General features: G+C 48.4%; 2 protein-coding genes across 10 annotated transcripts in view; one reads left to right on the plus strand and one right to left on the minus strand.

The window, feature by feature from the left end:
- LOC125402169 (ATP synthase F(0) complex subunit f, mitochondrial) overlaps nucleotides 1-26,602 on the minus strand; it is a 37,928-nt gene that overhangs the window by 6,062 nt on the left and 5,264 nt on the right. For 2 of the 4 annotated variants that reach the window (XM_087903275.1, XM_087903274.1), the window contains exons 1-6: nucleotides 7,947-8,286; nucleotides 5,114-5,622; nucleotides 3,727-3,867; nucleotides 2,472-2,690; nucleotides 1,634-1,735; nucleotides 209-913 (exon numbers count right to left, since the gene is read on the minus strand). In XM_087903275.1, coding sequence (XP_087759401.1) covers nucleotides 209-913; nucleotides 1,634-1,735; nucleotides 2,472-2,690; nucleotides 3,727-3,867; nucleotides 5,114-5,587 — 1,641 coding nt within the window. In that variant the 5' untranslated portion in view covers nucleotides 5,588-5,622; nucleotides 7,947-8,286. Of the gene's footprint in view, nucleotides 1-208; nucleotides 914-1,633; nucleotides 1,736-2,471; nucleotides 2,691-3,726; nucleotides 3,868-5,113; nucleotides 5,623-7,946; nucleotides 8,287-23,766; nucleotides 23,927-24,555; nucleotides 24,673-26,602 lie in introns of those variants that run through there. The other 2 variants (XM_087903277.1, XM_087903276.1) reach the window with 2 other exon arrangements.
- Cpsf4 (cleavage and polyadenylation specific factor 4) lies at nucleotides 8,392-22,680 on the plus strand. 6 transcript variants are annotated; one of them, XM_087903284.1, is made up of 8 exons: nucleotides 8,392-8,613; nucleotides 11,009-11,059; nucleotides 13,872-14,024; nucleotides 16,004-16,099; nucleotides 16,605-16,698; nucleotides 17,405-17,477; nucleotides 18,952-19,122; nucleotides 20,102-21,778. In XM_087903284.1, the coding sequence occupies exons 1-8, from the start codon at nucleotides 8,511-8,513 to the stop codon at nucleotides 20,210-20,212; spliced, it is 852 nt and encodes a 283-aa protein (XP_087759410.1). In that variant the 5' UTR covers nucleotides 8,392-8,510; the 3' UTR covers nucleotides 20,213-21,778. The 6 variants fall into 6 exon arrangements, with proteins under 6 accessions (XP_087759410.1, XP_087759412.1, XP_087759413.1 ...); XM_087903286.1 differs by having other exon boundaries at nucleotides 8,393-8,613; nucleotides 19,027-19,122; XM_087903287.1 differs by having other exon boundaries at nucleotides 8,393-8,613; nucleotides 19,030-19,122.

The raw sequence follows: 26,602 nt of genomic DNA on the forward strand, positions 1-26,602 counted from the left end.
CATATCAGGATGTCCCTTCTTCATAAATGCCCTTCATGCCCTTCTTCTATGTGGTAGGGCTGTGGTGCAGCTGGCTGGTTCGTGTCTCAATTCCTAGCTTCATAAAATGCCAAGCCTAGAGCAGGGCTCCAGATATATCTGCTGACTAATAAGCTACATTCTACAATCTAAGGTCAGAGAATGAAGACCCCAGTAGATAGTGCCTGACCTTTGCTCCCTCCAGGTCTCCCAGCTTGCTCTTCTTCCTTATCAGCGTGTTGAAGAAGGTAACGTCGGCCTCCACCTCATGCCTGTCCAGGACGGTCAGCAGCGAGGACTCTGCAGGGCTACCAGGTTCCACCATCTCAGCCAGTAGAGTGAGGGTTTTGATGTCTGGCTGGAGCCCGTGTTCTGCCATCTTGCCCAGGAAGCCCTCCAGACCTCCCATCAAGGCCAGCCTATCAGCAGGTGTGGCCACTGTCCCAAAGGAGACTACAGTTGGGGAGAGAGTCCCAAGACTCAGGACATTAACTTCCAGATTCAAAGGGGCAGGCATCAGGGCCAGTGGGGTATGGGCTGGTAGATGGCCAGGTTCTGCCTTTGTTTCTATCTCAGGTTGGATTTTGCTTGTTACTCCAGTCTCGGGGAACTCTGAAGGTCTCTCAAGTTCCTGAGAAGGTTCCAGAAACAACTGCCTCTCTAGTGTCTCCACATGTCTAACTGACACATCAACCACTGCCTTGGCCTGGACTTTCCTCCGGGCCTCAGGCCTGCCTGCTGGTAGCTGGAACAGGATGGTCTCTTCCTGCGGCTTCAGGAGCAGCCTGGAGGCAACCTCTGGGTCCCCCAGACCACAGTCTCGAGCTGCGCCCAACAGGAGGTTATAGCCATGACTAGTTGGTTTGATGCCCAGCCTCAGCATCTGCCGCCATACCTGCAGGAGAAACTAATGTTAGCTACATGTCCCCGCCTCTTACAGGCTCCTGTGGAAGGAGGTGCTGAGCAGTAACAATCAGACCGGCAAACTCCTAAGGCACAGGAAAGCTGGAGTAGCTCTGCAGTGCAGCAATAGCCGAGTGTGTGTGAAGCCCTGGAATAAAACCCTAGCAAAAAAAAAAAAAAAAAGAGAAAAAAAAGTGCTGGGGATGTGACTCAGGGTATGGAGCAACCAGGTTCAGTCCCTGTGAAGCCAGCCTATAACCCCAAGTGAAAGGATCAAGAAACCTCAAAAAATACAAAAACAAAAAACGGCAGGGGTAGGGGGTGGGGACATGGAGACCTGACCACCAAACCTGATGACCTGAGTTCAATCCCTATACTCTACATGATCAAAGGAGAGAACCAACCTGGGACGTTGTCCTCTGGCCTCTACATTTGTGCTGGGGAATGCAAATGCCTTCCCCGCCAAAATACATATAATCAAAATAGGTTTAAGAGGTGGTGAGATGGCTCAACGGTTAAGAGCTCTGGCTGCTCTTCCAGAGGACCTGAGTTCAGTTCCCAGCACCCACATGGCAGCTCACACCTGTCTGCTACTCCAGTTCCAGAGGATTCAACACCTTCACACAGACATACATGCAGGCCAAACACAATGCACAGAAAATAAATACATACATTTAAAGAAGTGCCCAGGCAGGGCAAGGGCAAGACTGACCTGCACAGCTTTCAGGAAGCCTGCCTTCTTGTCCTGGATGCAGCCCATGAGCAGGAAAGAGAAGGTTTCCTCTGTGACTTTATGCCCCTTGTGGATGATTTCCTGGGCAAGAGAAGAAAGCAGTCTCACTCAGAATCTATAGCAAGGCCCATACCAGGTGGTGTCTGACCTAGTTCAGTACCAGGTCCATGCATCTCTAGGGAACAGGTGCCTGGACGCAGCACTGGAACCAGTTAGAACCAGCCCCCAAATGAAGCACCTCCCTCCAGACCCGTCTCCCCAGCTCTGCTCCTAGAATCAGCAGCACCTGCAAAGCCGACCCTTGCAACCACTATACTTGAGCCCTAGAATAAAAGGACTGGTTTCAAGACCCAATAACAATAGCAGCCATCTATGGGCATGGATAAGGACAGGGCCCTGAGCTACTCAGCCTCAGTTTCCTCATCTGTAAAAGGACACACCTTCTAGGATGTCTGAACAAGGCTTCAACCATGTAGAACTGTACAGGGCAAGAACACGGTCCCCACCAGTCTTTTCAGTGTCAAGCTGGGCTAGACCTCCTAAAAGACACTCCCACCTCTCAGAGACTCCTGTCCTCCCACTCAGCATAGGATCCCCCTCTCCACCACCATCCTCTTGCTTGCCTGCCTACAGCCCACACTGTCAGACTGAGGCCACGGAAAGCTAGGTCATGTTGGATACACGTGTGAATCCCAGCACAAAGCATGAGCTGTCTCAGCTTTCCTGAACGTTCCAGGTGAAGGGAGACAAGTAATCTGTCTCTCACACTTGTCCCACAGAACTGGGTCTGACTTGGAAGAGCAAGGAGAGTCCCCACCTTAAAGACATCCAGGCACATCCTGAGGTCTGCACACTTGGCGGTCACCTTCATCAGGGCATGATATGTTTTCAGGTTGAGTTGGAAGTTTTTGGCCTGGAGCTGCTGTCGGAGCTTCAGTGCACTCTGCAGGGCAGAGTCCTTCCATGGGGACTCCGCACAGACATTGAACAGGGCTGTGTAGGTGGCATCTGAAGGCTCCAGGTCTCGCTTCTTCATCTGTTGAAAAGGGAGAACACTCAAGGAGATTCTCGGAGAATTTGGATACAGAGGTCATAGCCACTTTGAAGGTTCCAAGTGGCACCTCATACACAGTATCCAAATTCCTTACTTCACCAGAGGGACTATGAAAATTGAGCATGCACTCTTGGAAATGGCAACAGGAAATCATCCTCCTGGGGCACTTGAAAGAATATTCTAGAGCTGGTGTGCTTATATTCTGAGGCCTGAGCAGCTTATCCTGACTGTCCAGGATGCACAGAGCATGTCTGTTCTGGGAAAGGGGGGATCAGTACTCACCAGTGGAGAGCTCATGAGCTAGTCAACTCTCCTAAGAAACCAAGGATGAGATCATTCAGAAAGATCATTACAATGACTCATATACCTACAATGTCCTTTGAGAAGTGCAGTTTTGTCAGGTATGTTGGCATCTTAGCACTCAGAAGGCAGAGGCAGGCATGAGTTCAAGGCCAGCTTGGTCGACATAGCGAGTTCCAGGTAAGCCAAGGTTACATAGTAAAACCGTCTCAAAAATACAAAACAAAACAAAAAAGAAGTGCAGTTTCTTTCTGTTTGCTCTAGCCACAGACTATGAGGACTGGAATAGTGTACCAAATAAGAGGAATAGGATTAGCAAGAATCCGCTAAAATAAGGACTCCCGTGGCTTCTGACCCCAGAAGATGGGTTGTATCTTGTTTGAGTGTATAGTTATAAGTTGTAAGTTACAGTGTAAGGTTGTTTTCTGATTCATGAAGGAACAGAAACAGGGTTTGTGTGTGAGCAACTGTGGATGACTGTGGAGAGGAATACAGACTAACTGGGCATGTTTAGCAGAGAAATAAGGGGACACGTGGGCTCCTGGCAGCCCAGGCACACAATTAAGCATGTCTCTTGTCACCTACTCAGTTCTCCAAGAACTCAATTTGGATTCAATGTCAACAAACCATGTCATCTGCCCATAGTGGCATTATGCTCAGGATCTGCACCCAGCATGCACTTCAGAGCCTTGGTCCTGTTAGTGTGACCCACACTCACATCGTTATAGAGGCTGAAGGCCTTCTTCAGGTAGCCGGCGCGCCCGCAGCCCCCAATCAGCACCGTGTAGTTGCACTCCAAAGGCTGCAGGCGCTCTTCCTTCAGCATCTGCCTCTCAAACAGATCTAGGGCCTCCACCAGCTAGGCAAAAAGTCAATATGAGAGAGAGCTCAGGATGGTTTCAGAGACCGTTAGCAAGCCAGGGAGGGTGGGACATACATTTGGCAGGGGGATCAAAGCCATTTGAGGCTACACAGCATGTTTCAGAACAGCCTGGGACTCATACAGTATTATCTCAAAACAAAACCCCCCCAAAATAAAAGGCTGCCAGCAGAGGGTGGGAGGTAAAGGGACCTTTCTGACATGATACAGGACAACACCTCCTTCTCACTGCAAACTTCTGCCCAAAGTGGCCTTGGCCCCATCTCTAATTTTCTACACTGTCCTGTCCCTTAAGTACATACTTTCACTCCTTATTGTTTTTGATGTTGTTGTTGTTCTGAAGATCATACGCAATGCCTACACATCCTTGGTAAACACTTTACCCCTAAACTGAATTCCTAGCCCAATTTCCACTTTCTCTCTTTTTCTTTTCTTTTCTCCCCTCCCCTTCCTTTCCCTTTCTTTCTTTCTCCTTTTCTTTCTTTCTTTCCTTCTTTTTTTTGAGACAGGGTATAACTATGTATATTAGGCTGGTTTCAAATTCCGAGATGTGTCTGTCTCTGTGCTGGAGTTAAAGGTGTGTGCCACTATGCCCGGCTCTCACTCCCTTTTCTTATTTGTTCATTCAAATCATAGCTACCACCAGGCATGGTGGCACACAACATAATCTGGGTGTAGAGGCATATGCTAGGTAATCCCAGCACTCCTGCTGAGGCAGGAAACTATGAGTGGAAGGCTAACCTGAACTACATGGTGAGTGCCAGTGAGCCAGGGCTACACAGCAAGACAGCCTGGAAAGAATGGTGGAAATACTAAAACGAGCTAGACCTGGAAACAGTTTAGAGGTCAAGCTGCTAAAAGACCAAATCATGACCCAAAGAAATGTGGTATGGACAAAAAGATTAGTGGGATTGCCATGTAGTGGGTTAAAGATAGCTAGGGGGCTAGCAATATGGCTCAGCAGATAAAGGCACTTGCAGTGTAAATATTGTGACCAGAATTCGATCCCTGGGTCCCACATAAAGGTGGGAGGGAAGAAGCAGCTCTACCACGTTTTCTTCCGACTCCTACATGTGCACCAAGGCACAAACACTCATCTGTGCACAAAAACAATAGAGATCCAAGGACTGAGCAATGAACATTCGAATTTCAACAGCTGGGAAGGCTGTACTGCCCCACATATAATGTCAACCCGGCAGAAAGGAAGACCCCAAGATTCTCGGACCTTTCCTTCCTTGATCAGCCGTTTACACTGAAAGAAGTACCAGTATGGCGTGTTCCTCCGGCCCTGCCACAGTTTGGGCTCCAATTCTTCCTCCTCGACACCCTGCTCCTTCAGCTGTAGGTTATACAGCTGGGCTGTTGACTTGTGGAATAGTCTCCGGGAGGAGTATTTGTCAGAGAGGGTCCCAAAGCTCTCTTCATCCTTCTCCTCCTCCTCCTCCTGAGGGGCCACAGAGTTGAGCTTATTGGAGTCAGAGCAGAAGCTGTTTGTGTTCTTCTGGCTCCCCTGGCCCAGGGGCAGATGGGAAGAAGAGCTGCAGAAGGCTGCCGACACCTGCCAATGTGGCCATGCCGACCTCAGCTGTGCCAGTCCCTCCTTCACCCCTGTCCATCGGGTAGATCCAAGAAGATCCCAGTGCTGGAGGACAGACAGTCCTATAGGGTGGGGCCCGGAAAAGAGCCGGGAAAGTCTCATGAGGTCTATCGCTGGCCTTCTTGTGCCACCACAGCCTGAAATGAAGAAAAAGAAGGAAGTCCCATCAGCCTCTGTGTGGAAGCTGGAAAGAAGAGAGAAGTACAGATACAAGGGTGGCTCTGAGGTAGGAAGCCTGGGCTCAGGCTGGGGATGGGGAGTAGGAGATGGGTGGTATTTACACTCTCAGCATTTGCGGGGTAGAAAACAGTCAGAACAAGGTCGTCCTCGGCTACATATCAACTTCAAGGCCAGCCTGGGCTTCTTGGGATTGTCTCAAAAGAGTAACAGAGAGAGAGAGAGAGAGAGAGAGCCAGGTATGGTAGACCACACAGTTAATCCAAGCACTTAGGAGGCAGAGTTCCAAGCTAATCAGGACTACATAGATCCCTTGTCCCAAAGAAAACACAACAACAACAAAGAGGGCCGGAGCCTGTCTCAGCAGGTAAAGGTGCTTTCTGCCATGCTCGATGACCTGGGTTAGGTCCCTGAATCTACTTGGTAGAAGCTGTGGTGCAAGCTGTTCTCTGACCTGAGCACATACACTGTGCAATGCACCCATGTAAATGCACACATAAACAAATGTGCTTCAAAAATGCACAGGAGTGCAGGGTAGCCTCTGCTATAAATAAGACCAGGCTATATGAGACAGAGTCTCAAAAAACCAGAACCAAACAAAAAAAAAAAAGAAAGTCTTAGGCAAGCCTGAGATTCTTGATATTCAGCAGCCTCGGGCAGAAGGACTACAAATAAAGTGGCGTGAGAGTGTGTGTAGCTCCATGGTAGAACTCCTATCTAGCATTCATGAGGTCCTAGGTTCAATCCTCGGTATTGAAAAAAAAATACACATAAAATTCCAGCACTTGGGAGGCAGAGGCAGGTGGATCTCTGTGAGGTTGAGGCCAGCCTGGTCTTCAGAGTGAGTTCCAAGACAGGCTCCAAAAGCTACAGAGAAACCCTGTCTCAAAAAACAAAAACAAAATCAAACAAAAAAACCAACCATATAGGGTGTGGTGGTGCACTCCTTTAGTACAAGCACTCAGAGGTCATCACAGGCAGATTTCTCTAAGTTAGAGACCATCCTGGTCCACATAGTGAGTTCCAGGTCAGCCAGGGCTACAAGACACACACTGTCTCAAAACAAAACAAATACCAGAAAATTATATATGTGCTTACTTATTTTTTCCCTTTTGTGGTACTAAAGGTTGAATTTAGAGGTCTATCACTGAGCTATATCACTAGCTCTTTATATTTTTTTTCCTTTTTTCCAGACAGGGTCTCTTTGTGTAGCCTTTGCTATCCTAGAATTCACTCTGTATAACAGGCTGATCTTAAACACACAGAGATCCAACTGCCTCCACCTCTACAGTGCAGGGATTATTAAAGTTGTCTACCACCAGTGCCTAGCGATCTTTATAGTTTTTGAGACAGGGTCCCACTGAGTAGCCTTGGTTAGCCTCAAACTCATCTTATTTTCCTGCCTCAACTTTTTACCTCAGTGCTAGCATTACAAGCAAGGACCACCGTGTCTGGGATTTTGTGTTTATTGGCTTGTTTATGAATCTGGTAACACTGGGCTTCAAACCCAGGGACTTGTGAATCTAAGCTCTCTCAATGAGCTGCATCCTCCTATACCGGCCTAGCATTTAAGTTTTATTAGGTGGGCTTTAGAGTTCAGCCTGCATAATTTAAACCCTTTAATAAAAAAAAAAAAATCAGCCGGGTGGTGGTGGCGCAAGCCTTTAATCCCAGCACTCGTGAGGCAGAGGCAGGTGGATCTCTGTGAGGTAGCCAGCCTTGCCTACAGATGGGACCGGCTCCAAAGCTACACAAAGAAACCCTGTCTCAAAAACAAAACCAAAAAAAAAAAAAATCAGGATAGCTGGGTGGTGGTGGCTCATATTTTTAATCCCAGTACTAGGGAGCCACAGGCAGGAGGGTCTCTGTGAGTTCAGAGCCAGCCTGCCGTATACATACGTACATACATACAAACGTATATACACACAAAAATCAGGATAAACTTTTGTTTTGTTTCTCGAGACAGGCTCCCTCTCTGGTTGGAACTCTGTAGACCAGGATGGCCTTTAACTCACAGAGATCCTCCTACCTCTGCCTCCCTAGTCCTGGAATTAAAGGCGTGCGCCACCGCCGCCCGGCTGACGATAAACATTTTAAATCCGAGCTCTCTTAGAAGGTTGACTCTCCCTCCAGGTTCTCCTCGAACTTTTGATTTCCTGCCTTCACTTGCCATTTACTGGCATTAAAAGTATGCTCCAACAGTCCCGGTTTATGTTATGTGGTCCTGAGGCTCGAACCCAGGGCAAATACTTTGCCAACTGAGCCACATGTCCAGTCTTCTTACCTGAGTTTTAAACCTTTGAATGAGAGATACGTGGAGGCTGTATACCCGTAGGGGGGCCTGGGACCCTCGGGCCGCCCCTGCCTCCTCTCCCCAGGCCTTCAGAGCGTGGATTTTCTCACGTGACCGACGGCGTGGGCTTGGACACAGTCCCTTCGCTCCAATTCCGGGATTCTTACGAGGGTTAAACAAGAAGTCACTCGGAGAGTCCTGCGCAACAAGGCGCCATAAGGCGTCCTCGGGGTCGCAGGGTTTCGGCCCCAGTCAACATTCTTCCCTTAGCCACACGCGCCTAAGGTCCCGCCCTCACACGTTCTTGCGGATTACTGACCCAAAGAGAAGAGCGTTCGGCCAGCGGCTAGGCAGGCCTGAAGGAGCAGTAGGACTCCGCTCTCTATTGGTTGAGTCTGGATGGGGGCCGGCACGCGGGCTCGGGCGGTCCCGGCATCCCTTGCGGGGCGGTGGCGGCGGCGGGCGAGAAGGAGGGCACGGCGGAGTGCAGGGTGAAGTGGGGAGGGCGGCTGAGAGACCTGACGGGGAGCCGGGCCGGAGGCCGCCGCCGCCACCATGCAGGAAATCATCGCCAGCGTGGACCACATCAAGTTCGACTTGGAGATCGCCGTGGAGCAGCAGCTCGGGGCGCAGCCGCTGCCCTTTCCTGGCATGGACAGTGAGTATGGGGCCCGGGAGGGGGGGGTGGGCGACACCGATTCTGACCGGAGGCTCCCCCAGCCCTGAGTCCCGGAAATCTCACCTTCGCTCAGCTCCTCCTCTTCCGTCCTCGGACGTCCCATTGTCACTGGAACTCGGGAATCCTTTGCTTGGATCCTTGATTCCCCGGGGGCAGCCCTCGGGACAGCAGGACCGTGTCGGTTGTTCGAGTGAAAGCGTGTTATCCTGAAGTGGGACTCCCTTCTCGCATCCTGCTCCAGCTAGAGCAAAACCCTAGAACGTCTCCCACTTCCACCTCTTTGAGCGCTCCTTTCTTAACTTCGGTCAGAAGTAGCTGTTTAGTAGACCTCCATTCCAGGCAGTCCACCTCAGGGTCTCCTGCCCCAACACAGACCCCCTGGGGGAACCCTTCTCTCTACTGTCCCTCTTTAAATCATGACGGTTTTCCCATGCTGGTGGGATATCTTTTGTTTGGGGGTGCCTCTCCAATTCAGACATAACCGGTCTTCGGCCAGGTCGTTCCTGCATAGACATGTCCACTCTTAAACAGTAGGCGTTTGCTTGACTTAATGGCACTACCTTGAGACCAGGTGTGGGGCAGCTCTTCTCCATCCAACACCACAGATCCACAAGCCTGTGGAGGCAGGTGCGCAGTAGTAAGCCCTTCTTATGCCTCCTTCCTTGGAGAGCCAGGGATGTGCATAACTTGGGTACTTCTCCAGCTCAGTTCACTTTGTCTTGTGGTTGTGTATGCCAAAACGCAGCAAGGCTGCAGACCCTCCTTGCTGGTTCTGTGACGATGCTCTTTGAGAAATATAAATTCTGCCCCGAAGATGTGTTCTTAGCCATCCTCTCAATCCCCATGACTGGATTTCTCTGACCTTAAAGAAGGAGGCGAGACCAACTACAATATAGAAAGAAGGATCACAAATACTCTTAGATGATATTTTTGTTTCTGTTGAGACCATTTCAGGTAGTCTGATCTGGCCTGGAATTCCTTGTGTAGCCCAGGATGCCCTTGAAGTCCTGATCCTCCTCACACCCTCACTCCCAATTTCTGTAGTGCTAGACTGAACCCAGATCTTTGTGTGTGCTTCTCAGGCACTCTGCCAACTGAGCTACATCTCCAGCCTTTGTTTTTCCTTATTTATTTTGTTTGTTTTTGTATTTTGAGGCAGTCTGGCAATATAATCAAGGCTGGCCGAGATCTTCCTGCCTTGGTTTCCATCTCCCAGGTACTGGGATCACCAGTGTATACCATCATGCCCAGCAGCGTCTTTACATTCTGCCATTTTAACTCTGACCTAGCAGAACCTGCCTGCTTCTGGGAGGCCTCTGAATCTCTGTGGCTTAAGGAACACCATCTCTGGTTTCTGTTTTTTTAAGTTTGTTTTCTAGAAATGCATACTGATAGATCAGTGAAAACTGTTTATGAAGCCAAGAATTATTTGTTCGGCAATCGTGGCTGATGAATTTCCAAACTCAACAGAATAGATGGCCCTGGCCCAATTGACTGCCACTACATCCTGACTCTGTAGTTTTACTACCCTCCCAGAGCTGCCTGCGCCAGTGAGGATGAAAGGCTGTGCTCCTTTGTGATTCCATGTGGACCTTGCATATTAAGGGCTGGCCTGCTTCTTAGTCTTCACTTGCATTCTACTAAGCTAGTATCTCCGAGGCACCTGCCTGTTCTGGAATCTGTCCCTGCTCAGAAGCGTCATATACTCATTGTTATTTCCTGTGAGACCATTCATTCCCTCCTAATGTACCTGTAAATTAACTCTCCTGGAAGGTATGAGCTGGGGGTAATTAACATTTCTGTGATCTTGTGTTCCTTCTTGCCTTTTCCACCCACTCTTAAATGTCTTGGAAGCTATGGGCTTTCAAGAAGTTCTCAGAAAGAACATCATGTTTGGTCTCACCATACAGGTCACATTTCACAGGTTTGACCTAAACAAGTGGTGTTTGCTTTGAGACAGTCTAACTCTGTAGCCCTAGCTGGTCTAGAACTCAGTATGGAGACCAGGCTGGCCTAGAACTCAGAGATTCACCTGTCTCTGCCTTTTTTTTTCTTTCGAGACAGGGTTTTCCTGTGTAACAGTCCTAGCTGTCCTGGAACTAGCTCTTGTAGACCAGGCTGGCCTCAAACTCACAGGGATTCACCTGCCTCTGCCTCTGCCTCTGCCTCCGCCTCCCGAGTGCTGGGATTAAAGGTGTGTGCCACCACCGCCCAGCCAGCCTCTGCCTCTTAATGCTAGGATTATAGGCATATGCCATCATGCCAGTTACGGGCTTTGTAGTTTTTGCCAGCTCACTACACCCTGGATTAGAAATCCTAAGAGCCTCCCATTGGCACCTGGCTTTGGTTGATAACTAGCTCTTTCCTTTTACAGAGTCGGGGGCTGCTGTCTGTGAATTCTTTCTGAAAGCTGCCTGTGGCAAAGGTAAGAAAATCTTGACTTCCTCACATCCTTCCTGAGGTACCCTACTTTGTCTGCTAGCAGATTTACAGGTCACCAGGTTTGCTTGTGTTGCTTTTTGTAGACAGCTGTCCCTAAATGAAGCTATTGCTTGGATAGGCCAGGAGGATGATTCTACCCAAATCTTAAACACAGACTGAGCCTGCCTAACTTAGAGGCTGCTTTCTTGTGTCACAACCTTCCCAGACATGGACATTGTGGGCATTAGAATTACATGTAGCGGCACCCAGTGTTTGAATACAGACTTTTTTTTTTCATAATTCCAGTGTGTACACGCTGTTCCTCAATGGCTTCTTTCTTCTGGGGTCTTGTTGACACTAACCAGACCTCCACAGAGGCTCTGGGAGCCTGGTTATCCATTGATTCATAGGTAATGGTGGGCAGAACCTTATGTGTCATGCATACAACTGGGCATTTTCCTACCTCTGGAAATGTATTTAGGAAACTAAATTTTAATCATAAACTTGAATAGGGAGCACAAACCCAGAGCAAAGGGATGGTTTGAATGGGTAAATTGGTCCAGCGAGTTTGGACTCCACAATGCAGTTAATTGCTGCTGAAGCAGAAGGCCTTGGAGGTAGACCAGATAGCTTGACTTCATGGTTTCTGGTCAGGCATCATTTCTTCATTGCATCCTGATCTCATCCCCAAATGTTTGTTCAGTTACTGTGCCCTCTGACTCTTAGGTAGCTTGACAGATGTTGGCGGGCTGTTGTTTTTTCTTAAACTTCAATAAAACTGTCCTTGACTTCCTTTTGAGTCCATTTTTAAATTCCTTTATTAATTAGATTAAGTATTCCCAAGAGGGATTCCTGGTTCCCCAGATAATGTGTCCTGAAATTTCCTAGGAATTTGACCACCCTTCTTTTGCTATAAAGCCATTCTTAATTCATGGTACTGTAGTTGTCCCGTAGCTGCTAGCAACATACATGTGCTGACCAATTAAAATCTTTAGGCTTAGTTCTTCAGTCACACTGCTGTGAACCCGAATGCTCACCATTCACATGAGGCCAGTGGCTGCTCTTCTGGATAGTAAAGATGTAGAGCATTTCTTTCCGTTGTGACCAAAAGTTCTTCTGGGCAGGGCTGCTCTCATCTTTCTCGGTCACAGCCTTGGTCTCAGCAGACCTGCCAGCAGTTCTGGCAAGCCATCAGTTGTTGCAAGTGTGACATCCCCAGACGATGGGTCTGTCCCATCGGGGTAGGACACTACCTATCCTGCTGCAGAAGGACACTGCTCCTTTTTATGCATGTCACATCCCTTCGCTTATAAAGCTGATCTTAACTTCGAGGCATTTTTCATAGGACATGGCCTCCCTGGAGTCCTGGATTCTGCTAATGGCCCTCTTTATCCTGTAAGGCGTACTTTTTTTACCTGTGTACCACCAGAACTGTTTTCTGTTTGTTTAAGAAACCAGCTGACCCACCTCAGACTTGTTTATGTATCTGTGTTATGTATCTGTCTTATGCTAGTGTCTGTGAAATTATGAGATGGATATTTTAGTGTTTTGTTGTTTTTGTTTTGAGACATGGTTTCAATGTGTAGGGCTGTTAGGCCTGAAACTCCCTATGTGGACCAGGGTGGCCTTAAACTCACAGAGATCCATCTGCCTTTATTTCGTGGGTACTGGGCTTAAAGGTGTGTGCCGTAACACCCTTCAGTGTGACTGGAGGTTTCTCTCACGCCCTCCAGTTCCCAAATAACCATTTTGAGGCTTAATATTAATTATAAATGGTTGGTCGATGATGGCTCAGGCTTATTGCTAGCTAGCTCTTACATTCAAATCAACTCATCTTTCTTTTTTTCTTTTTTTTTTTTTTTTGTTGTTGTTGTTTGGTTTGGTTTTTCAAGACAGAGTCTGTTTCTCTGTATAGCTTTGGAGCCTGTCCTGGAACTCACTCTAGACCAGACTGGTCTCAAACTCAGAGATCCACCTGCCTCTGCCTCCCCAGTGCTAAGATTAAAGGCTGTGCACCACTGCCTGGCTAACCCGTGTATTTCTTATCTATGCTTTTCCACCCACGTGGTTTTATTTAATCGAAAGTTTCTCTCCCGCCTGCCAGTTCCTGAATAACCGCTCAGACTTAATATTACTTAAAAATGTTTGGCCAAAGGCTCAGGCTTATTAGCTAGCTCTTACATTTAAACCAACCCATTTTTAAATCTATGCTTTGACACGTGGTTCTTGGCTTGTTACCTCATTTTTTACAGGTCTTGCTTCTTTGGCGGCTGGCTGAGTTGCTGATTGGTGTCTGCCCTCCTTTTCCCCTGTATTCAGTTTGACTTTCCTGCCCAACCTTATTCTGCCTGGCTATAGACCATATCAGCTTTATTTTTCAACCAGTAAGAGCAACACATTCATGGTGTACAGAAGGATAGCCCATATCACAGCCATATTTAAGTTGGGTTTTTCTAAAATACTAAACTCAAATACATGGCTATTAAAATATAAAGTGGGCTAGAGCAATAGCTTCAGAGTTAGGATTACTGACTGCTCTTCCAGAAGACCCAGTCCAATTCCCAGCACCCACATGACTCTCACAACCCTCTGTAACTCCATTTCCAGGGGATCTGACACCTTCCCCCGCTTTCTGGCCCCTGCAGACACTTACATACCCATAAAGTGCAGTGTTTGCTGGTTTGCCACCTAAATCCACATTGCTTTCTCCAGAGATACCTCTGCTGGTGGGTTCAAAGTATAGGGTGACCGCTCTCCAGCTCACGCTAGGTTCATTTCTACCTGAACCTATATATCTCTTCACTCTTCCTTGGCAGGGGGCATGTGTCCATTCCGGCACATCAGTGGTGAGAAGACAGTTGTGTGCAAACACTGGCTGAGAGGACTGTGCAAGAAAGGGGACCAGTGCGAGTTCTTGCATGAGTACGACATGACCAAGATGCCTGAGTGCTACTTTTACTCCAAGTTCGGTAAGGCACACAGAATCCTGGGAGGCTCGGCTCTGGGGCAGAGCCTGGCAGCCTGAGCTAGTTCTTCAGTAAAGGAATGATATTGTTCTCTGTGCTGTGTCATAGCTTCAAGGCCATTGTGTAATAGCTTCATGTCCTTGTGGCACTTCTGGTTTTGGAGCACTTTGGGATATTGAGACTAACAGGGGTCCCCAGTGAATAAGCAAGGAAGCTGGCTGGAGACTTTGTCTCTGCTCATGGCAGCCTTGCCCTTGAAATCCACATCTCCTGGCATGGTCACCAATCACCCCCAGCCTGAGTTTCTTCCTTCTCTCTGGGAGTGTGATCCTAGGCAATAGCGTGGCTATCCCAGCATTCCTCGTAATAGCAAGTCTGGGGCTGTCTTGTGGTGAAAATGAACCGACTCTTCCCGTAAAACTAAGATTGTTTTGAGCTCTGATTAGAGATCATGAGGTGCCTACTGTTTGGGGTGAGCTGGATAAAGATGCAGGGACGGAGTGGAAGTGGTAGAGCTGGTACAGAACTTAGTCCCCAGGATCTCTGCTCTGGTCTGCTGTTAGTGGTGTCTCAGGAAATTCTGGTGGTAGCCCAAGGGCTTCCTTGGCCCCAGGTCCTGTACTGCCAAGAAGAAAGTCAGGAGGCTCCAGATAAGCTGAGTATTGGGCATGTGTTGAGCTTTCAGTGCACTGTTACTAGAGGAGGTATTGGTTATCCCAGCGTCCCAACAGGCTTGGGGTTTGTTATTATTGTAGATTTTGGGGTTTTTTTTTTGAGACTGGGTTTTGCTCTATATTGGTCTGTAATTTACTATGCACACCTGGTTTGTTTTCACTCTTCAGTGAACCCCCGTACCTCACTCAGTCTCCCAAGTGCTGGGCTAACAGGTGAGACTCACCATGCCTGGCTTTGGATGCTGGTGCCTTAGTCTTTTTTCTTTTTTTTTTTTTTCTTAATGACATTTATTTATCATTGGTGATAACTCTTGCCTGTTTTGCTTTGTTTTTTGAAGCAGCATAAGCTAAGAGATCAAAATGGACAGAAATAGAATACAGGCTTCCTAGCTCCCTGCCTTCTCAAGTTTGTCTCATTTGCCACAACCACATCATTACCATCTCCCACCCTGTCACCCACAGCAGCAGGGCCCAGCTGCAGCTGCTGGCAGATGGGCAACACTTGTGTTGAGAATCCTCTACCTCTAGGTGTTTCCTTGCCTGCTAGAGGTTTGCTCCAGTGGCCCAGAGTTAGCTAATTAATTGGTAAACAAGGGGAATAATAGAGAATTAATTAGTCATGGGAAATTCTGCATAAGATATGAATTGGCTTCAACAGAGTGAACTGGGAAGATCCCAAAGGGAAATCCTGAGCTAAAGGCTAAGAAAGGTCTAGTAGTGGCTGTGGATTCATCTTGGGCAACAGGGAAGCAATTGTGGCTAGGTGAAGGGCACTGGGTCTATAAGCAGGCAAGTGGACTGGGGCATTCCTCTGCACTGTAAGCAGAATGTGTTAACGTTGATTGCAGAGGGCAGTGTGGAGATGTATCCTCATGCTAGGGGTCCAGCACCTGGAGCTCCTGAGGTGCTGGTCCACACATGCTATCTTCAGTAAGGCTTACCCATGACACCACAAAGACCCAGCTTTAACTCCCAAGAAGTTCTCCTAATGTTTCTCCTGAAGGTCAGAGTTCCTCAAACCTTCTCTGTGACAGCTCATAGATGTGAAGAATCAACAGTCCTGGTCTCAGTGGATACACTTGAATATCTAGTCTCCTGCCACCTAGGGGTGCCCCAGATTCACCTGCTCTAGTACCCTCTCAGCAGCAATGATGTGTGTGCAGGCAGGACTTGTCACAGCCCCACAGACTTTGCGCTCAGCTAGTACATGAGCAGGCTGGTCCTGGACACTAGAACCACCTGATCCCATTGCTTTGAGAGCCAGTCCCAGCACAGTTCCATGAGGCTATGTGTCCACATTTCCTGCAGGGGAATGCAGCAACAAGGAGTGCCCCTTCCTGCACATCGACCCTGAGTCCAAGATCAAGGACTGCCCTTGGTATGACCGCGGCTTCTGTAAACATGGTAGGTGACAGGAGGCCTCCTCGGGCCCACCTAATCCCCAAGACTACCAGATGATCCTCTTGGGACATCACTTCCTCAGCCCTACTTGGTTCAGCAAACCTGACCTACTGGGGCCATTGAGGCTGTTTGTTTGTTTGTTTGCCTTGTGGCAGGTGTTTACTTATAGCCCATGCTGGTTTTAAACTCAGTTCTTTTTGGTTGTTCTCCCAAGTGCTGGGATTTCATTCAGGTGGGTGCTATCACACCTGGCTGTGGAGCACTTTAGTACCCTTCATTTCCCTCAAGCCTCCCAAGGAAGCTGTGAGCATGGTGTTCCCGCTTGCACTTTTGATAAGCTCAGCATGGAGAGGCTGAGGTGCTGCACACTGTCCCCTGTGAATAAGAAAGGAAGCCAGCATTTGAAGCTACACCGTGGCTCTCTGAGCAGAAGTCTCACTGGTAGTGGAACACTAAGCATTGTCTCACTGAAAAGAAGTCTGAATGACCTGAATGCTGGGTTTTGCAGGTCCCCTGTGTAGGCATCGGCACACTCGGAGAGTCATTTGTGTGAATTACCTCGTGGGATTCTGCCCTGAGGGACCCTCATGTAAATTCATGCAGTGAGTATCCTGGTACGAGCTCTGCTGCTGCCCTCTGAGTACATCCTAGGTGCACCTGGGCTTTGGTTTCTGGGAGGTGTCCACCCTAGGGTCTGGGTAGACCTGAGAGGTGCAGAAGAGCCACTGCTATGTCTGCTGCCGCTTCTACTTGGAGAGCCCAAAGGCAGCTTTGTGTAGCCCAGCATTTAACCTTCCCTGAGCCGTGACCTTGAGAGTCTAAGGCACTGTGTTACTTGATAGTTGTGGAACTGAGCTTCTGTCTGAAGGACAGAAAGCCTTAGACTTTCTGTCTAAGGGACTGACGAAAGCCTTCCCTTCCACTGCTGCTTTGGTCCACATTACCCAACCTGCAGCAGTTGTATAGTTGCCTGGTTTGTCCTGTGGTCCCTGCCTTACTGAAGGCAAGTGGCCAGTGCTGCTACGGTGGGTCCTGCTCCTAGATGAAAGCCCTGGAGCTTGCATCTGGTCCAGGGATGCCTGCTTGTCACCGAGTGTTTCTGCATTGTCAGGAGGGAAAGGAGCTTCCGTGTATACCAGGATGGCCATGCCTTCTTTTAGAGCAGCGCTTGCCCAAGGGCTCCACCATCAGTTCTTTTGTGCCAGTCTTACCCTGTCTCTTAAACTCTGGGTTGTTTGCTGAGAGGGTGAGTGTAGCTTTCCAAACACCACCTGATCTGTCTCCTCTCGCGTTGTCTTCTCGAACCAGCCCTCGATTTGAACTGCCCATGGGAACCACTGAGCAGCCCCCACTACCACAGCAGACGCAGCCTCCAACAAAGGTATTGTACCCTGGTTCCTCCCTGGCCACATTGGCCTGCAGAGATGGTCTCATTATCCACTCAGTGTGAGGTCTGCTATAAACCCCACTGGGGGGCCTTGTGAGGAGGGCAAAGGGGAAGGCAGGAGAGAGGCGATGTACCCTCTCATTGCGACAGAAAAATCAAGAGCAAAGCAGTTTGCTTGTTTCAGAAATGGAGGACAGCAAGCCCCAGAGTAGGTGGGAGATAGGTTCATGTAGCAGAGTCACCGTAAACATGGGACTGTGCAATTGTGGCTCAGTGGTGTCTGCCTTGGGAACTGGGTGGTGTCTGCAAGGGCTCAGGGGCTGGGTCCACATTTGGCTGTTCTTGCTTCTGAGCCAGAACCTTCTCTTTACAAAGGAGGAAACTTGGCCTCCTGGAGGGAGTGATTTACCTGATGGGCTACTGCCAAGCAATGGCAGAAGTAGGAGCACAACCAGGCTTGTCTGATAACTGGCCAGTGCTAGCATGGCTCCTGTGGGGATTATGGTCACAGACATTTATAAGAAAGCCAGCCCAATCCAATCAGTGTTTATCCCTAAGCATAAGGAAAGAGGGAAATGCCATGGATAAATGGGGATGTATAGTAACACTCAAACCAGGGTACCCTGGGCTTGCTGACAGGAGTGGGGCATTAGGCCCAGGGAAAGGGCTGGCCTGCACAACAGGCAGGACCTTAAGCAAGTCTCTACATCAGTTAACTGCCCTCCTGAAGCCTGACTTTGGCTGGTTGGCTTTTAAGTCAGCTACTACGTCCCGTTTTAGTTCTTCCAGTGCCAGAGCCTGAAGAGGCCTGCACAGACCCCCACTGTCAGGAGATGGTGGCACCAAGGAAATCAGACTTCCTGAGGAAAGCCAGACAGTCCCTGGTGCAACTGATAGCCTGGGGGTTCATAGCTCTAGCCTGACATTTCCTGGGTCAGAGCCAAGACGCCATCTGGTTGGAGGTGCTTTGCTCTGGAATCCCTACTTAAAAGCCCCACTCCCCTTTCCCATGTGACTCCCTAGAGGAGGGCCCTCTCAGCCCCTAGACTGCAGGCCAGCGTGTCAGGCTCCAACTGTTTTTCTGTGACTGTTGCTCGCCGTGTAGGCTGCTAAACATCTGGCTGAACCAAGCGTTCATCCTGACCTGAAGCTAGAACCTCAGAAACAAAAGTAAGGCCTGATCATGCCCTCACCCCACTGCCCAGAGACTTCCTCTTGTCTCTTCCATGTTTTCTTTTCTACTTTTAGTTCTCGTTTTTGTGTGTCTGCATGGTGTTTTTCGGACAGCAGCTCCTGCCATCATCACCAGAACTTTCTTTCCGGCCCACTTTCCTGGGGCAGGCCATTGCAGAAGCCCTCTTCCTGCTGGTCATGCAGGAGAGGTCCCGTCCTCTTTTTTTCCGTCCCCACTGGTAGTCCGCGTGCACGTGTTTTCCGCAGTAAAACCGTGTTGTGTAACTCTTTCCAGCAAAGTAACAATCCGCCATTACAAAGGTCGTCCTCCTTGATCCAGTTAACGAGTCAGAACTCTTCTCCCAATCAGCAGAGAGCCCCTCAGGTCATTGGGGTCATGCAGAGTCAAAACAGCAGTGCAGGCAACCGGGGACCCCGGCCGTTGGAGCAAGTCACTTGCTACAAGGTGAGTCTCAAGGATAGGGGTGGGGATCACTGGGGTACGGGGGTAGAGTCTTCAGTTAGTGGTCATTCCCTCGCTGTTGAAGAGTGAAAGTGGGCCACTGCGGTGGGCTAATCACCATCCTACTTTCTGTAGTGCCAAGAGGGGGTAAAAGAAGATACACGTGCTGTTGAATGAGTACACTGTGCTTTGAAGTGAGAATTTCCAAAAAAGGTAGAGGAAGAAAATGGAAATGCTTCAGGGTAAAATGATGCTCAAAGCAGCCTATATGTGCATGCCAAAGGAACAGGACAAAGCATTAGGCCTACACTGGTAGGAATCAGATTAGGAACACTCACCAGTCTATACAAGAAATGAACTCTGAGTGATAGATAGGCAGAGAGTCTCATGAGAGTTAGACCTTACATGAGTGTGGACTTGTGTTTGTATCTTTGGGTGAGAGCTGAGAGTGTAAAAACTTGAGGGTCTACCATTGCCCTCTGGCAGAAACAAGCCCCCTCCTGCTCTGAGTGATGTGCCCACAGCTAGAGTTCTGAAGGATAAACTTGTGATTAAAAAAATCAGAAAATATGCTGGGAAATGTCCCGCATGGTGAGTCAGCAGTGAGTGACACCCACAGAAATAGATGTATGAGGACTTCAGGTGTGGGAGGTGGCTCAGTGGGTAAGACATTTGTTTTGTAATCATGGGGACCAGAGTTTGGATTCCTAGCACCTGTACATCTCAGGTGGGCATGGCAGCTTGCCTGTCCAGCTCACTAGTGAATACAAGGTCCCAGAGCTAGGTGAGCTCTAGGTTCATTTGAGACCCTGCCTCAGTAAAGTAGAGAGAAGGAATGTTATGTCACACGTGGGCTTGTATATGTGAGCCTGCACACACAAACACAAATGCATAAAAAATACTAGAGGTTGTATCTACATGTGCACACATACATTCCTAGAGCAAGCCTACATAACATTCTATCCTCTTCTTTTTGTCTTAGGCTCATTCCATGGCTACACATGGAATTCTGATCTTTTTCAAAGGCTACATAATCACAACTTACTTCACCAGGTCTGTTAAAAGAAAAATTATTGATGGCTTTTGTTCCTAATAATAGCACTGATTTGAATACTCAACAGGTCTGTTAAAAGACAAATTATTGATGACTTTTGTTCCTAACAATAGCACTGATTCGAATACTTGAGTATTAGTTAATTCTTGTCTGATATCTACTGGCATCTGCTTTTTGCTGGAAGTTCTAAATCACAGGATGCTCATATACATGGCTTTAGGCAAGACCATGGCCTAGGGCAGTGCCACACAACCAGGCATTGTTTGATACCCTGCTCTATACCAGAGACGTTTGTATCCCTGGGGTAGAGGTGGCAGGAGGCAAGCGCTTACAGAAAACTCAAAGGAAAGTTGTGTGTGGATTCAAGTGCCCTAAGCTCGCTGACTCCACATCTCCTCTCCACTTTCTCTGATGTGCTGGAGCTGGTTCTTCAGCACTAAGATAAGGGATCGTGTGGAGCTGGGGAGGAAGAGCTTTTCTGGTAATTTCTCAAAGACAGCATCCGATATCAGCTTAGCTATCATTTTGCTCCCATTGATCACTGTGCAGCAGTGTCTCCTCTATGAAGCAGACACTCAGGTCCTGAGACTCTGACAGAACAGGGCTCCCTACCACAGGTGTGGTATACTGTCCATATTAAATGTCTTAAAAGAGTCTGCATTCCCTAGGACCAGCTATGGAGACGAGTGTATGTGCCAGGTCCAGGAAGTGGGGCTTCCTGGTAGTCACATCAGTCCAAGGGCTAACTGGATGCTATCTAGACTACTCATCCACACAGAAGCCACATCTGAGTGGTGGTATGGTAGCACATGCCTTTAAACCAAGCACTTGGAAGCCAGAGGCAGGCAAATCTCTGTGAGTTCAAGGCTAGCCAGGGCTATACATGTGAGACCTTGTTTCAAAAGGGGGAGGGGGGCAGGGTTAGAATAGAAAAGAAAAAGTACTGGATACCGACAGACTGCCACTAAGGAAGCCAGGACTGAGCTACATGGGCATGCAAACCTGATGGGAATCAACACAGAGTTGTGGTCCATTGCCATCTCTTGCCCATTTGTTCAGTGCTAGGCCAACACTGCTGTTCACTTCTAGATAATTCTCTTTTGAGGTGGTACAAGAACAGGCACTATAGAAGGGCTAAGTTAGGGTTAGTGATAGCTCTGTCAGGTGACATGATACCTTCTCCAGGTTGAAGGACTGTCAGATTGCTCTGGCCCTGTGATCAAAGCCTGTCCTCAGATAGCTTAGAAATGTAGACAAGATTCAGGAGGGAAAGCTTCAGACATAGGCCACCTCAGTGTTCTCAGCAATGGCTCCCTGAATTGGGGCAGGAGCCTGGTGGCTTCTGTCGGGTTGGTCCCTCCTATCTTTTCTAGGAACCCCAGACCTTACCAGCTCAGAGGTAAGGTGATTGGCCTGCCCTGTGGAGGGCCTGTGGGGGAGCTCTTTGCTGTGGGAGCCCCTGTTGGGCAGGTGTGGTGGGACTGGGGAGCTGCTCCCCATGCCAGCTTCATTGCCTCTTCTGAGTTCTTCACAGGCTGTAACTTGGTGGGCACTGTGTTAGATAGTGTCCCAACTCTCATGCTTTTCTCTTTCCTTCCCCCATGTTCCCAGTGTGGTGAAAAAGGACACTATGCCAACAGATGCACCAAAGGGCATTTGGCCTTTCTCAGTGGACAGTGACAGCAGCTGGAATCCGGAGCAGCCTGAGAGCCATGCTGTTGGGAACAAGCACTTAGCTGCTGAATGTAGTGCTGGCAGGACTTTGGCTAGAGCCACAGGCACACCTGCCAGGGCTCATTTTGAGGGGCCCTGTCTGTCCTGTCATTTTGCAGTGATTTTTTTTTTTTTAAGAAGGAACATATGCTTCAGTTGGGGTCCCCTGAGCCAGAGTTGGCTTGGACATCAGTGCCTCATTTATTGGACTCCCTGCATACTGCCCTCTTGGGGAGAGAGAAGCTGTACTTCTTGGTCCTGTGTGGAAGATGGCCAGCATTTCCCATCAGAGGGCCTCATTAAACACCAGCACCTGGAGAGGATGGGTAGCTCATGTGAGGTTGTGGCCAGGTCAGCCTGCTTTCTCCATGTCCAGCTGAAACCTCAAGCTGTGCCTATGAATGAATGTGACTTGAACAAGGGAGCCCTTCCTGACAAACTTGGAGCATTCACTGCCTGGCTTGGCCTTGGCTCTTTGAGAGGTGTCAGGCTCCCACGCTGAGCTACTTTTCTGGGCTTGCTTTCTTGTGGAGCACCTACCTGACAGTGCTTCAGGTCCACCTTCAGCCAGTGCTGTAAACCACCTTTACATAGCTGACCCAGTTGATCTGCGCCTACCTCCTGCCAAGCAAGCTCTGTGTTGTCACTCAGACCCCTGTGGCATGCAGAGGCCACCCATCCTTGAGCCTAGAAAATGTGAATCCATCACCTGCAACCTGCTGGGCAAGTGGGCCTATCTAAGTTCAGTTACAACAATACTTTTTATGAAGTTGATTAAAAAGCTTGGTTTTTAACCTGTTTCATTACTTTAGGGACTCCTTTTAGCAGATGTCGATTTCACAAAGAGAAGTGACTGCTGCTGGAAAGGGACTTTGCATGGTACCTCACATTACTTTGATGATGACCTAGTTGTCAAGCCAGTCCTAGCTCTATGTAGGCTCTATGCAGTGAGTATTCTCCCTTCCTCTCCTCCACTCCCATAAGGAATTAGTAGTTGGCCTTAAATCTTGAAGAGACTGGAATGGGGAGTGCTGCCAGTAGAGTGGTGAGCTTGCTTCATGCAGGCCAGCACATCTCATCACCCATCCCCAAAGTTTCAGTTCTGGCCATTTTACCAGTGTGTTGGTGGGCACTCGGGTTATCCCCAAATCCCCTGCATTGTTAAGATGACCAGGAGTAGGCTGGAGAGACGGCTTAGTAATTACAAGTACTGGCTGTTCTTCAGAGGCCCCTTGTTTGATTCCTAGCACCCACAACCATCTACAATTCCAATTCCAGGGGATCTCAAACCTTCCTCTGTAGTACCAGGAACACAAATGGTGCATGTATACTCACACACACGAGAGGAAAATACCCATACTCATAATAACCTCACCTTAATAGAGTACCTGGGTTCTATTCCCAACGCCCATATGGCAACTCATAACTGTAACTCCAGTTCCAAGAGATTCAATAACTTCTGATCTTTGTGGGTATCAGATACATATGTGCACATATAATTTCTTTAAAAAGCCAGGTGTGGTAGGCCACATCTTTGATCCCAGCACTATGAAGGCAGAGGCAGACACTGAGCCCATCCTGGTCTACATAGTAAATTTCAGGACATCCAGAACTAAGAGATCCCCACCCCCCGCAAAATTGTCATGAGTCAGGGTTCATGCTTTATGTTGCATCTGCCAACCAAAGGCCACAGCACCTCTAAACAGCCACAGTGCTTATGGCAAAGAACAGGCCTCTGGGCAGTTGAAACCCCAGGTGACATGCTGCCCCACAATGAGCTGGGACACAATCCCAAGCACACAGCAGTGTGCAGAGCCAAAGTCCTGGGCTGTGTGACAAGGGTACAGGAGCACAGAACAATGACCACACCAGGCAAGCAGTACATGAACCAGTCAGTCACCTTTTATTGGACACTAGTTCTTAAGACATGAAGATCCAGCCAGAGTTGAGTTCTTCATGGATAGGAGAGGTGCTTATGCTCAGGTGTGCCGTCCCCTCATAGTGACCTTCTTCAGTGGTACTTGCGTCGCCGCTCATGTTCTAAAGTTAGGAAAAACAGTCTCCTACCACGTGTTCCAGTGATAGCAACAGGCCACAGTCATGCCAACCCTTCCTGTACATTTCTTCCACTTGCCATCTGGCTAATTTCCCATATATTAGACAGCTACAATAGTATCTTTAATAGGCCCCCAACTAGAAGTGTTGCCCAGGTCCAATAAGGAGCAGCCGTGAATCCCAGTCAGAGGCTGATGTCCCCATTCTGCCATCAGGCTTTATCAGTCTAAGAGTAGCTGAGACTGAGGAGTAGCTGCGCTCTGCCAGAGCACTGTACAGACACGGGATCATACTACCCAACCTGCTACCATCTTCACATTGGCTGCTGGGAGGGTAAGCTACCTTTCGGCATTGTATAGTATGCTTCCCAAGCACTAAACTTATACTTCAGCCTAATTCCACCTTATTTTTCCTGTGTTCTTTTTCATAGGCTCACTTAAAACCGTGTTATACATGCCACACTACTATAATTCCTGTAATACTTCCTCAGGTGGACAGACAGGTAAGGAGCACCCAAAGCTCCACTGCTGATGAGGTGAACTGCCATGTCTAACAAAGCCAGTCAACTCCAGCCTCCCGGCTAACAGGAAGCTGGGTCATACCAGAGCACTTACTGAGTTCCTTGTAAGAAATGCAGTAGCTGAAAACCACATAGGCTGCCAGCACCATGTTAATCCCCGAGATGCTGCCTTTCCGCACATTGATGTACTTGTTGTAATACCGGTCATAACCTGCAACAGAAGACGTGCTTACTGCCAACAGTGCTTCTGAGACAGTGTACAGTGGGATCCCTGGGCTCTCAGCAACCCACCCTACACTTACTAATGACAGTGGACAGTGGGATTCTGTCTCCATGACCCAAGACTAGCCCCAGAGCCCACTTAACAGGGCAGCTATTCTTTCTTTGGCTTTATCTTTGTAGGTTTGGCTCAGCTTGTTATTTTTTGCTCCTACGTCATCCCCAACTCCAGCCTGGGACTCTTATTCTAATTCTACCCCAGATTCCGACCCCCAATAAGGGCCACATCACCATAGCCAGCTAGGTTGACTAAGCAAGCCCTTCATGACAGCACTGAGTGCCTTAAATATAAGCAGCCAGGTGCATTCACCAGAGAGGGTATAAACATACTCTAAGTTAGTAAAAAAGGATGAAATGAGTCAGGCAAGACAAGAAGGATCACAAGTTCAAGGGTATCCTCAGTTACAAACCGAATTTGAGGCCTGCCTACCTGAGATCCTGTCTTTCAATAAAAAAGGCACTTCTGAGGTGAAGGCAAGAGGATCTCTTGAGTTTAGGGCAGCCTGGTCTACAAGTTTTATCCCAGTCATGGCTATATAATGTGAGCCAAACAACAACAAAACAACAACAAAATGGAGGCCTTGGCTAGGCATCATTAAAAATTTAAAACAGCGCTGGGCAGTAATGGTGCATGCCTTTAATCCCAGCACTCAGAAGACAGAAATAGGCAGATCTCTGTGAGATCAAGGCCAACCTGGCCTAGAGAGAGAGTTCCTGAACAGGCACCAAAGTTATACAGAGAAACACTGCCTCCAAAAACCAGAAGAAGAAAAAAAAAATATATAGCAATGACTGCCCAGGAGAAGGTATGAGCAATAGGCCACATTAGTTTCCTGGACAGTTGTAAATGGACATGGGGGCAAAAGACATACTATTCTGAGAGCAGAACTGGAAGGAAACCTCAAGCCAGACCAACTCACAGGAAAGATAGCATGGGGTGGAAAGATTAGCAAAATGGGTATCTCTGAGGAGGCCAGAGGCCATGCATAACTCCATCAAAGATCTGACCAATCCTGAACTTACTACGTGCACAAGATGGACCCTTTAAAATGTTTTAGGAAGGCTTGAAGAAGGATGAGCATGATACAGGCTGGCGACCACCAGGATTTAAACTCATTCTTTTCTCAAAGAAGTCTTTGTTTATTTGTATGCTTGTAATTTTTTTTTTTGAGACTAGAGTCTCATGTTTCACAGGCCAACAAATTTGGTTAAAGGTGGACACTCAACTCTAGATCCTCCTACCTCCAGCTTCCTACTGCTAGAAGTACAGGTGTGTGTAAACACACCTGGATTTTCAGTTTCCGCTAAGAAAGAGACATTGATCCAAAGCAATAAAATTATTTTTAGCTGGGTATGGTGGCACCATTACCTGGGAGACTGAGGCAGGTTTAAGGAAAATTTGAGGCTAGCTTGAGCCTAATAGCCTCAAAAAAATATGAAACATTTCCCAGGCTGAAACATCTCAAAGCTTGCCTTTGTTGTTGCTTTGATGTGTATGTGTGCAGATGGTATGTGCACGCTCACGTTCACAGATGTGAGACAGTGTGTGGAGGCAGAGGTTGGCATCAGACAGTATCTCTCCCCACCATGTCTTGAGACAGGTGAACTTGGAGCTGACCAATTAGCTAGACTAACTAGCATTCAGTGCACTCCAAGGAGGGATCCTCCCATCTCTGCCTCAGTGCTGGAAGCACAGGCACACACTGTTTTTAACATGAGTACTGGGAACCCAACTCAGGACCTCATGCTTGCACAGCAAGTTCATTACTCACTGAGCCTCTTTCCTGGCCCACACAGTCAGTCTTTGTTTTGTTTTGAGAGTTTCTCTATGTACAGTCCTGGTTGTCCTCAAGACTCACAGA

The sequence above is a fragment of the Myodes glareolus genome, chromosome 2, assembly GCF_982192425.1.
Source record: "Myodes glareolus chromosome 2, mMyoGla1.1, whole genome shotgun sequence".
In the NCBI taxonomy this organism is placed as follows: Eukaryota; Metazoa; Chordata; class Mammalia; order Rodentia; family Cricetidae; genus Myodes; species Myodes glareolus.

Bases quoted from the DNA above. Each gene is read 5' to 3' on its own strand.
- Cpsf4 (XM_087903284.1), top strand. From the start codon at position 8,511: ATGCAGGAAATCATCGCCAGCGTGGACCACATCAAGTTCGACTTGGAG. The intron at 16,100-16,604 runs GTAGGTGACAGG...TGGGTTTTGCAG, and splicing joins CCGCGGCTTCTGTAAACATG to GTCCCCTGTGTAGGCATCGG. The intron at 17,478-18,951 runs GTATTGTACCCT...AACTCTTTCCAG, and splicing joins AGACGCAGCCTCCAACAAAG to CAAAGTAACAATCCGCCATT.